At 41.9% G+C, this 12,469-nt stretch overlaps 1 protein-coding gene across 2 annotated transcripts; it reads left to right on the plus strand.

The window, feature by feature from the left end:
- The first annotated feature begins 10,163 nt into the window (after positions 1 to 10,163).
- On the plus strand, positions 10,164 to 12,177 carry TCEAL9 (transcription elongation factor A like 9). Of its 2 annotated transcripts, none has more exons than XM_080909792.1 (3): positions 10,164 to 10,291; positions 10,828 to 10,893; positions 11,392 to 12,177. In XM_080909792.1, the coding sequence occupies exon 3, from the start codon at positions 11,431 to 11,433 to the stop codon at positions 11,743 to 11,745; it is 315 nt and encodes a 104-aa protein (XP_080765918.1). In that variant the 5' UTR covers positions 10,164 to 10,291; positions 10,828 to 10,893; positions 11,392 to 11,430; the 3' UTR covers positions 11,746 to 12,177. The 2 variants fall into 2 exon arrangements, with proteins under 2 accessions (XP_080765918.1, XP_080765917.1); XM_080909791.1 differs by having other exon boundaries at positions 11,419 to 12,177.
- The last annotated feature ends 292 nt before the right edge of the window (positions 12,178 to 12,469 follow it).

Consider the following 12,469-nt stretch of genomic DNA (forward strand, 5'->3'; position numbering starts at 1 on the left):
CTTCCTCTCAGTGAGATGCACTTTCCTGTTAACTGTATGCCTTTTGGTGAAAACTGAACATTTGAATAACATGATGTGGCAACTTTAGTAGTCTGATTCTCCATCATCTCCAAGATGTATAGATGTGTGCATTTATGTGTAAGTAAGAGGGTTGTTGATTAATATAGTTGTCTAGTTGTTTAATAAAGTCTACAAAATATTTCTAACTGCTCGATATCCATGAAGCATCTTTGTAAGCTTAGATTTTTCTCAAAACCTACTTGATTTAGGGTTCTTGAACACTTCAACCTCCCTTCTAACCCACCAACCAGAGGTAGGGGGAAAAGAAGGTTAATAGGAAAAGGAGGTTGTGGATCTGTTTAGAAGCAATTCTTTGGGGTGATTCTACTCTCTGTTGTCAGGATACAAGCGTCCAGTCCAGTAGCAAACACCAAACACGAATTAGTAGCAGCAGAAACCATAGACTCCACCAACACGTTTCTGGTGTCAGCTGAAGTGGCAAGAATCAATTGGAATACCACAAGAAATTCTTTGGTGCACTGAAAACCAGTGAACACCAGGAAAGTTTTGCACGGTGTAGCACTAAAAGAGCATCCTCTCACTGTCTGTGGGGTTCTATTTATATTCTTTCTAAACATCTTGTACCCTCTCAAGCATCCACTCCAGCAAAACATCATATGCCCTCTCATGTGTCTGCTTCAGCAAAACATCCTCTCACAAGACAGCTTCCAGAAAAACATCACATGATCCAACTGAGTTTCCAAAGAAACCAGAAATTTCCACTTTGCATCTTTTTGTTTCTCCTCAGTATGTCCTCAGCTAGTGTTCTAACATAATATTTATCCCAATGATAGAAAATAATTTAAATTCAAGCATAAAGCTAAAAGCAGAATGCTTCTTCCAGTTTTTGAAAAACAACCTAGATAATGGAATTTGTCAGACTTTCTTTTTATGTTTTTGAGCATACAGAATTCCTCACTAAGCACAGACACAGCTGCATCCTCACAGGTTTTCAGGGGTCCTGTTCTCATAATTATCCCTTTGCATATATTAACACACTTGAACATCATTCATTTTTTCTACAATTTATTGACAAGTGTATTGTTTTATTGTTGGTTTTGGCTTTTTGAGGTACCGTGTTGTTTAGCTAGCCGAAAACTCATCATTTAGACCAGGCTGAACTCAAAACTGTGGCAATCCTGAATCTACTTCTAAATCCTGAGAGTACAAGTGTGTGTGAGCATATCCAGGAAGAAGACTACTATTTAATTTGAAAAATCCTTGGGATTTGCTTTCTGTCCTGATGTTTAGTTTTAACTGTTAACCCCACACAATCTAGAATCACTTGGAAAGTGACTTTTAATGAAAAGTTATCTGGATCAAGCAGTCTGGCACATTTTATGGGGCTCTGTATTGCTAGTTAATTAGGGTGAGAAGAGACATCCTAGATGTGGGCAGCAGCATCTGCTAGAGGCTTAGATAAAAGAAGATGGAAGAAGAAAAGTTTCCCTTCTCTGCTGGCTTGACCTTTGCTCTCAATGGTGACTTCATCTACCCTCTTGCTGCAGCTGCCGATCCCTTTGCTGATAAGAGAACCAGGCGCCTTCCTGCTTCCAAGAACTGAAGACCAGTATCTATCTCCAAGGCATCCCCTGGGCTTTTGGTACAGATTAGGACTGCTGAGACACGTAGCACAGCCTCGAGGGCTAAACAAATAGTCTGTTCCCAACCTCTCTTTCAATGTATTGTGCAAACCAACTCAGTAAATATGTTTTTTATGGGTCGGTGAGATAGCTCAGCCAGTAAAACGCTGGCTGCCAAGCCTGATGTCCCAATGACCTGAGGAACTTAGGTCTATCTCATTAGTCTACATGGTGAAAATAGAGAACAAAACAATTCTACTCTGCATGGCATCTTCTGACCTCTACATACATGCTGTGGCAGGTTCTTGTATGGCACTCTCTCCCTCTCCCTCCCCCTCTTTCTGTGACACATGCGATAAGTAAATGAATGAATATAGACAGTGGAACATCTCATAGGTAAAGTGTCAGGGAAGTTTGCTAACTCACTGAATGTCTTACCCCTCAAAGGATTTAATGTGGTTCTCATACTTCGTTGGTTAGATCTTTGGAGACAAGGTCTCACTATGCAGCCTTGACTAGACCGGAACTCACTGTGTTGACCAGTCTGGCCTTGACTTCACAGAACGCAGAGTAGCTCTCCTACTTCTTATGGAACTCCAGTTAGTTCACTAAATAGTGAGTTGTTGCTAAAGTGAAAAATAGCTCACTGACATTGTGTTGTTTTCTGCTTTCCGTACATCTCTTACCTATGTATATTGTGCATGTGTGTTGCTATCCTTCCATCTGTCATGAGTCCATTGCCAGAGGAAAACTTGTGTGCCCAAAGTTTGTCTGTGCATGTATCTCCCTTGACTTAAAGAGTATGGATTCTCTGAGGAGAAAGTCTATCAAAAGTCTTACTTTCTATAAGGGACTCATTTTATTTTAAAAAGAAATTTTTCACAGAGCCAGAAAACAAGTGGCTGTGCTTTCGTTGACCAGAAGAATTTATATCAATACGGAAGGTATCCTATTTTCAGTCTCCATATTGTCCTTGACTGATCTCATTACTTTCTGCATCAGTCACAGGAGCTTGGGAATAAGGATACAATTCCACACTTATGACCAAAAACTCAAAGCCCTTGAGTTTCTACATAGCTATCTAGTGTAATTGTCTTCTACAATGCCTCAAAGATACCTCAGCCTTATTACAGGGGAAAGGTAATGACTAGGAGTCAGCTGCCTGCTTCTCTGGAGAGCCTGCTCAGGTATGTTCAAATTGCAGTACTGGATCTGGTCACAAGGTGGCCCTTTAATCTATGCTTGAGATTTTTATAATACACAATCAAATTTTAATGGGGGGAGGATCAATTCTTACAAGTTAGAGAATATTATTTATTAAATTTTACACATTAATTTTTGAAGATGTGTATGTATCAAATCACCCAAGGGTTCTGCCAAGACATTTTTTTTTCTTTTTCTCTTTTTAACCAACGGAATCAATATTTAACCTTTTCATTGCTAGAAGGTATCCTTTCCCATGAAAAGTAACTTATACAGAAAATTGATACCCAGAAGTAGGGTTGTTGCTATGGCTACCATATTTTGTAGGCTTTTAGAAAGAATGTGTGAAAGCTTGGAGCCATGAGCTAGAGAAGCACTAACATGGCACAAGAAGAACTTCATGGGTAGTGCCTCTTATGTATGATGCTTGGAATGCCGATAGGAAGGGCACTAGGAAGGTTAGTGCTCACAAGCTTCCACAGGAGAATAAGCACGTCACTGGAAACTTTACTGGAGGTTATTTATGCTTTCTTCTGGCAAAGAATCTGACTACACCCTGCCAATTTCCTGAGTATCTGAGTGAGGCTGATTTGTTTGGTGGAGGAAATTTCAAAGCAGCATAGCATTCACACTGTGGTATTGACTTTGTTCTCTGCATTAGACAGACTTGGAGTAAGGACAAACAGAAGGTGGAGAAGAACGACATAAAAAAGTGTGCAGTTTGGTGGGGAGCAAGGGAGGAAAGGGGGCGTGAGCCTGGTTCTAGTTGAAGACAGTGAAGATAAAGTGTCATCGATTATCAAAGAGATTGCCATCTGTATGGAGAAATGTCAAAGTGTCCACCAGGACAATAGGAACTTGACATCACGATACCATTCATTTAGATCCCCAAATTGTGGTATAAAGGGCTAGTTGATATCTCAGACAAAGAGTAGAACTTGGAATCATTCACTTAATGTTCCTTCTTTGGGCATCCAAGATGACTTAGAGGGTGATGGAGGCTTGCAACAAGGTTTGGGGAATGTGCTTAAGCCAGATGACATATAGCAAGACTGGATTATCTGAATGGAACTTCTGAGTGGTCTGGGTGTGAAGCTGTATGAGTAAAACCTAAATTGAAGTAGAGAGCCCAGGACAGTCATGCCAGAAGTGCGGGGTGTTTTGGCGAGGAAAGGTGAAGGAACCAAGTAGAACTACCACATGTTCTAAAGACAACAGAGCTGGGGGTGGGGGATGGGGTAGGGCTATCGGAGCCATTTGAATCTGACTTATCTCCATCTTTTTCTGTCTCTAAGCTATATGACACTAATTAAGTAAAGTACTGAGAGTAATAAAATGTTTTTTCTTTAATGTTTAAAGACTGGAACTCAAAAGTCGAAATGTGCCTGACAGTGATGCACACCTTTAAGCCCAGCACTCAGGAGGCAGACACAGGCAGGTCTCGGTGAGTTTGAGGCCACTCTGGTAACAGAGTGAGTTCTGGAACAAACAGGGCTACACAGAGAAACCATGTCTTGAAAAACAGCAAATGAACAAACAAAGCAGAAAAAACAAAAACAAAAGCAAAAAGTTAGGTCTAAATTATTCAAGTCTCTCTAAAAATCCAAAGTCAATTGTGGATTCCTGTTGTTAGAACAAATCTAGTCTCTTTACTGCCCTAGAAACCATCAACTGACAATAACACTTCATCTAATGGCAGGAGTTAGTGAACCCCTTCCTACACCAATGGTGCTAGAATGTTGACTGGTTTGATCTTTTATAGGCAACCATAGTTGCTTTGAGTTCATGAAGGCAGACAAGTCCTCTCATGTCCAGAATATACTGCTTTGCTTATGTTTTCTATGACCTCCAACACTTACAACCTATCCACCCCATCTTCTGCAATGGTCCCTGAGTGCTCAGCCAGTGGTCATTTCTTCTCTGCAGGTCGACAAGTTGTATGTTCCCTCATTCACCACCATCCACTTCACAAACACACTTTTCTTTTTTTAAATAGATACTCTGTATTTACATTTGAGATGTCATCCCCTTACCCCACCCTGCTCCTATCCCCCTCCCCCTCCAGTTGCCTTCACAAAGGTGCACTCCCTCCTGATCCCCCTCTCCACCCTAATTCTCCTACCTTGGGAAAAGGTGCCCTCTCTGGAACAAAAGCCTCTTCTCACATTGATGCCAGACACTGCTATCTTCAGCTACATACGCAACTGGATCAATAGGTCTCTCAAAGTGCGCACAAAGGTTGGTGTTTTACTTTGGGGAGTATTGGAGGGTTTGGTTGGTTGATAATGTTATCTTCCCATGAGGTTGTAACCCCTTTCAGCTCCTTGGGTCCTTTCTTTAGCAACCTCCTTGGGGTTCCCTAGTTCAGACCGATGGTTAGCTGCAAGCTCGCTCAGCTGTATCTATATAAACACACTTCTCTTATGGAGTTTGAATGTTGCACCAATACCAGTTCAGGACTGATCTGCTCTTTTGGCCCACACCAACTTCTATTGCTAGTGGGAGATGTGGAACTTCTCCAGCACTCGTAGGCCTATCCTAGACTCAAATTGGGTCCCCAACCAGGGTCTGTTTTTATTTTTTATATATGCATATGTGTGAGTGTGGCTTTTTCCATGCAAATGCAATGTCCAGAGAAGCCAAAAAAAAAAGGCCTGGGATCTCTCTGTAGATAGAATTATGGTGGATAAAAGCCACTGGACGTGGATACTGGCAACTAAACTGGCATTCTCTGCAAGAGCCGGATACTCTCTTACCTACTGAGCACCAGTCCTGAAAAGACCTAGTCTTTTGTGAGTGCTCAGTTTCTGGTTTATAGATAGCCATCCTTTATTGGATAGTTTATGTATTTACATTTCAAATGTTATCTCTTTCTCCCCTCTCCTATCTCCCCTCCCCCTGCTTCTATGAAGATGCTCTCCCTCCCACTCACCCACTCCCACCTCACCACCCTAGCATTCCCCTATACTGGGTCATTGAGCCTTCACAGGACCAAGGACTTCTCCTCTCCTTGATGCCAGACAATGTCATCCTTTGCTACATATGCACCTGGAGCCATGGGTCTCTCCATGTGTACTCTTTAATTGGTGGTTTAGTCCCTGGGAGCTCTGGATGGGGGGTGGGTCTGATTGGTTGATATTATTGTTCTTCCTATGGGGTTACAAACCTCTTCAGCTCCTTCAGTCCTTTCTCTAACTCTTCCATTTCGGTCACCGTGTTCAGTCTGATGGTTAGCTGCAAGCATCCTCTTCTGTATCAGTATGGCTCTGGCAGAGCCTCTCAGGAGACATTCATATCAGATTCCTGTCCGCAAGTACTACTTGGCATCAGCAATAGTGACTGGGTTTGGTGGCTGCATACGGGATGGATCCCCAGGCGAGGCAGTCTCTCAATGATCGTTCCTTTACAGATAGCCGTCTTACTATATCATTACAGGGCAGTGAGAAGAGTATAAAAGAAAGCTCCCTCATATCTTTCCTTCTCCCCTCTTCTCTCTCTACCTCTTTTTGTACCACCACTTTTGTGCCTCTTTTAAGAGGAGAAATTCCATTCATTGGGGCCTTTTCATCTTGTTCTAATTTCCTTCCATGGCTTTATGCTTAGATACCATCATACTGGGTATTAGGCTTCAACATACAACTTTTAGGGGGCATATATATTCCCTTTCCTTTTATAGTTATGAGTTTTTTCCCTATTTATCCTCTAATAAATTATTCAGGAGAATCCAGATTTATATATACATACATATATATATATATATACATATACATACACATATGTGTATGTGCAGGCATGTGCACATGTTTGTGGTTACGTCTACTTTACAGTTGAGCAAGTTATTTCCCTTGATGCTTCCCACTGCTTATTCATGTTCAAGTTAAAGAAACAGTGCTGGGAATTCAGGTCTACAAATTTTATTGTAGTAAATCATTGTGATTATCATAAAACAGTTTCTAAAGATGAATACATAGGAATAGATTTACATTCTCAAAGGGGATAAATATTTTACATTCTTTCTGTCTAGAAAGATAAGTGTATTTATTTAGAGTCTGGGATCTGTGAAGTAACTAGAAAATTCTTGGTATCGTAGATTGTACCGTAGTGTGCTTGGATTCAACTTACTTTCAGCAATATCCACTATCACCAGAGCTACATACTACTAACTGGGAACAAATGAGCAGCAAAGAACCATAGGATGGGGTCAGAAAATAATAAGGCCCAGCACTTTCGTGCAATTCGAGTAGTTTTCTTTTTTTCCTTCTCCTCACTCTCTGAAACTCAAGTTCCCCTCTTTTGACCTGTGTCAAGGCCCGATGGCCTCCTCTCCTTTTGCCTTTCTCTAAATGACCTATATGAAGAAGGCTCTTCCTCTATACCATTTACGTTACCCTTAGCTCTTAGGCTAGGAGTGAAGATACCCGGTAAGTAAGATGACCCACCCTTAGAAAGACAGATTTGGATGGTTGGCCTGACAGTCATTAGAATCACCCGAGAGACCATCTTCTGGGCATGGCTACTGGGTTGTTTCCAGATATAGTTAACTAAGGAGGAAAAGCCACTGAACACTGAGTGGCAGCATCCCATGGGTTAGGGTTACAGACTGCAAACAAAGTTGAAAAGTTATATATATATATATATATATATATATGTATATATATATATATATATATATATATATATATATGTATATATGTATATATTCATATACTTACTATATGAGTACAGACCAAAGGAGAGGGCATCCCATATGGTTGCTGGGATTTGAACTCAGGACCTCTGGAAGAGCAGTCAGTGCTCTTAACCACTGAGCAATCTCTCCAGCCCAAAGTTGATAAGGTAAGCACAACACCAGCATATCTCTCTCCCTCCCTCCCTCCCTCCCTCCCTCTCTCTCTCTCTCTCTCTCTCTCTCTCTCTCTCTCCCCCTCCTCTTCCCCCTCCCCCTTCCCCCCATCCCCTTCCTAACTGCAGATGCAATTTGACTTTTGACCAGCTGTTTCGTCCACTGCAGCTATAAAGTCCCTCCCATGATGGACAGTACTGTTAGTCTATAGATCAGGAAAAAACCTTTCCTTCCTTCCTTAAACTTGTTGTTTGCCGTATGTTTTGTCTCAGCAAGGAGAATAGTAACTAATAGGGGAAACAGAGAGTAGACCTTACTGAGAATCTTTCAATCAGCTCAAAGTTTGGCACAGAAACTGTATCAGTTCGTGTTCTGTCACTATAATAAAATGTTCAAGGCTGAATACTTTACTAAAATATAAGCACTTATATTTTCAATATAAAATAAATTAGCACTTAGTATCTGAGACTCAGGGGCTTTGACTTCTATGGTGAAGGATTACTGACCATGTCCTAGCCTGATGGATATCTGTGAGAAAGACAAGAGGAAGCTGGAGAGCAATCAACGTTGTCTGTTTAGGTGACTCATCCTGGCCCTTTCATAACAATCCTTTTGTAAGAAATAACCAGAGATCCTTGAGTATTGCGTCAGTTCCTGTCAAAGGCAATGTCCTTCAGTGATCTAATAGTCTCTTACTGGACAATACCTCTTAAAGATTCCATCACTTCCCGTGTCACCACACTGGGGACAAACATCGAGGTGATACTAAGTTCAAGACCATTACTTGTGACTTGAAAACAATAAAAGCATATGTTTTGGAAGGAAGGAAAAGATTGCACTTGGAATGCGAACACAGCAAGGAAAATCAGAGGCTACTGCCAGCAAAAGATTATTTTAGAGGATTCAGGAATGCAAAGCAGCATTTTGGGGGAGTAAAGGAAGAGGTAGTGGACAGCAGAGGACTGTTCACTGGAGACTTCTAGATTCCAATGGCCAGAGATGGAATATTGCCTTAGTCACTCTTATCTTGGTGTCTGTAGCTTTGAAGAGGGAACATATTGTGCAAATTTAGGCCAAATGAACCTTGTATTGTTGTTCTGAACAAACCATGTCTTAACTTACGGCTATGTCCACATGTAAAATTGAGCAGAAATCTGACTAAAGGTTAAGGTAACCAAACAAGATACAGCATGAAAGCAGCAATGCTGAGTTTTAAAATATTTTCGGACACTTACTGGCTTAAAAAGCCAATACTTCCACCTATAGAGGCTTTTAAGTCCCTATGCCAAGCAGCCATTATCATCATAAAACTAGTACCTTGACTTCTAAAGTCAATTAAAAGATAAAGAAGCTAGAGTCCCCCCTATTAAAGGGGAACATAAACCATATCCACTTTCACTCCAGCGCTCTTTCCAGAAGACTCAAGGTATTGAACATTGAGTTATCTGTTATCTATGTCTCAAATGCACTTGCTTCTCAGAGGCTACATACATAATACATACATACACACATATGTATATATGAAATAAAATGGGAATAAGTAAATGTTGAAAGATTTCTATGAGCTAAGTGATTTAGAGCAGACACAGTGTTAAGATGTTCTAACAATCCATGATGTGTGTAAAGGATTACTCTCTTTAAGATGAGGAGACTGTTTGCTAACAATGTGCACTGGCAAGTGATCAAACAGTGATTCTTCAGGTAGCACAACATCGGGGTAATACCACCACCAGGGCTCTAGAGTTAAACATGATGTATCTTCATTTTAAATAATTCCCCCAAGTAACATCACAATATAATTTAAACAAATTGAAAGGCATATACTTTGAAAGCATTTACTATATGCCAGGCTCTAGCCTAAGTAATGTACATGTATGAATCCACGCATGTATCTAAAGTAATTTGGCTGTCACTTCTGACTGTAAAACATTACTTTTGAAAAGACTACAGACGTATTAAGAATAAAGTTTAAGTTGCCTTTAAAAAAAAATCCCACTCCTATTTCAAGGTTTCCCCTTTCCCTCTGATTTCTGACCTACCTACCTGGCTTCACAACAACAAAGGAGATGGAGGGGGAGGGGTTAAGGAAAGCTAGCTTGGGGGTTAGAGAATTCTGGCGGTTGGGAGCGGGAGACAGGAAGGGCCTATTAGTAAAAGAAGCAGAAAAGTTCCGTAGCTCCAGAAAATGAGAAGCTCCTCTTTAGTAATCAGAGAGCTGCAAAAAGAACAACGACAAAAAAAATATAGAAAGAAAAACAAAGAAAGGAAGGAAGAAAGAAAGAAAAGAAATGAAAAGAAAAAAACAACCCGCATGTTCTTTTTTTTTCCCTGCAGTAAAGACTGACAAGGCCAAATGTGTTTGGGAAGGGGGGTAGTAGAATGAGGGAGCTGAGGGCGGGGCCACATCTGCCGCGCTTTTTGTGGGAGTGGAGATTGGGGACCGGAGCTCACTGGTGACGTAGATCTCATGTGACCAGGAGTCGACGTGTGCAGAAATCCTGCTAGTCTGGTCCTTGTTTCCATCTGGGTACCAGCTCCCTTCGCCTTGCAGGCGGCGGTGTGAGAAGCCAGCGGTAGGAGAGAGCTTGCTTGAATTCAGCAGGTTAGTGTTTTAAGCGGTATTGCCTGGATATTTTTTGTGGGTTTTTTTGTGGTTTTGTTTTCGTTTTTGTTTTTGTTTTTTTTTTTTTCGTCGTATAGGGTGGTCTAGGATAGTGACTTGAGTCATAGTTAAGTCTGTCCCTCGACCTCTTTCTTACCTCCAATTCTTCAGGAAAGGGCACTTGTGAAAGGACTAGGGGGTCCCAAAAGGAAACAAGGGGACCTGTGACGATTCAAAAATAATCATACTCAGAGATTTTTTTTCGACACCCACTTTGTTTCCCAAACCCTGTCTCGGGTCCATAGATAGTTGGGAAATAATATTCCTTTCTTACCCTCTGTCTGGTGAGTAAGGCAGGCTAACTTGCTGGGTGGGAAGGAGGAGTCCTATGGGAGACAAAAGGGTGGGAAACTTCCAGAAGCAAGACCTTCTATAAGGAAAGCTCCGGGGGCTGCTTCTGTGGTGCTGCTCTACTGAGCACCGAGAGCTTGCGTGCCCCACCCCCAACATCCCCTCCCTTCTCTGTTCGCCTGCAGGTTTGGTCTTTGTACCTCTTCTGGCTAAAAGAAGTCGGAAAAAGAAGTCGATCAGATCCGTACCTGGTAAGTGAGGGGAACTTTATAAAAGACCCCCCAGAATATGGGTTGGTGAAGGCCTGCAGAGGCTGAAGGCCCCAGTCCCCTCTCCCTTCCCCCCTCAGAAACCTACCCCCCCTCGGAGGGCCTTTCGTGTCAGGCCTGTGAGGGAGAAAGATTTGTGGAGGGCTGGGGCGGGAGGCGGGAAGGAAGGCCTTGGAAAATGCTTGAGGGAGGGACTAGAGAAGGGAGGGGGTGGAAAATGGAGGTAAGAGGGGCGGGGACAGGGAAACCTTGATTGCAGACTAGGTTTCTCAGGTGGGAGGTATCTGGTGAGGGCAGTTAGACCAAATGAGGGTGGGGAAGGAGACAAGGGGGAAAGAGGGAAGGGGAGAGAGGGAGGGGGGAGAGAGTCAGGCGGGGGTGGGGGTGGGGAGGGCGTGAGCAAACGGTGAGGAGACCTTTGTGCACAGCACCTGCACATTTACCAGGTCTTCCATCTACTGTCTCCTCCTTGCTTCCTAGAAATAATTGTATTCACGTATTCGGCAGGAAGCAGCAAAGATGAAACCCTGCCAAAAAATGGAAGGAAACCTGGAGAAGGAGAACGAGCCAAAGCCGGAGGAAGAGCCAAAGCCCGAGGAAAAGCCAGAGGAGGGGGATGAACCAGAAGAGGAGGAAAAATCAGAAGAAACTTTTCGGGAGAGGCTGATTCAGTCTCTCCAGGATTTTAAGGAGGATATACACAACAGGCATCTGAGCAGTGAAGATATGTTTAGGGATGTGGATGAGCTAGATGAGATCAGGAGGGTGAGGAACAAGCTCATAGTGATGCGTTGGAAGGCTAATCGAAGCCATCCTTACCCCTATTTAATGTAGCTCGGCTTGATTTCCTTTTGATCCCGTGACACCATTGCAATCTAGCTTTCTTTTGATTAGCATTTTCCTGCTGAGACCTTTGCCCATCTTCCTACATTGAATCTGTTGCTGTTAGTGGCTTTAGCTGTATCTCTTGTTGTCTGTATCTTACTGTTGATTATATTTGAACCAATCTATACGTCTCTGGCTTTGAACAGGAGAGCTTTACTGATTTTAAAAAAAAAGAGCTTCTGATGGGATACAAAGTAAGGAAAGGATACAAAATAGTATGGGAATATCATATTTTGAAAGACAGGAGTACCTTTGTATGTTACATATATGCACATATAAACTTGTGAAAGATGAATGATTTTTCTTCTGCTTACTTGCATTTGCCATATTCCTAAAATGAACACGCATTATTCTTGCTAAAAATAATAAAGGTTTTATAACTAAAAATGAGCATCCAACAGCACTTATCCATTTATTTTTAAAACTACTGAGGCACTTGTTATTCACTGACAATATTAGAACCACTAATTTAAAAAGATTTAAGACTTACATCTATTCTTATATGCAATAATAAACAATACTTTTGTGTTGGTCAACTAAGGCACAGAGCTGCTCCACAGGGATTTATCCCCACTTGTTCATGTAGGAGGATCCAAATGCAAGAGATTTGTTTCTGCTATTCAGAAGCATAGGAAAGGTAATACTCATTCTGTGCCTGAGAACAAGCTCAAGC

Source organism: Micromys minutus, assembly GCF_963924665.1.
Source record: "Micromys minutus genome assembly, chromosome: X".
Classification (NCBI taxonomy): Eukaryota; Metazoa; Chordata; class Mammalia; order Rodentia; family Muridae; genus Micromys; species Micromys minutus.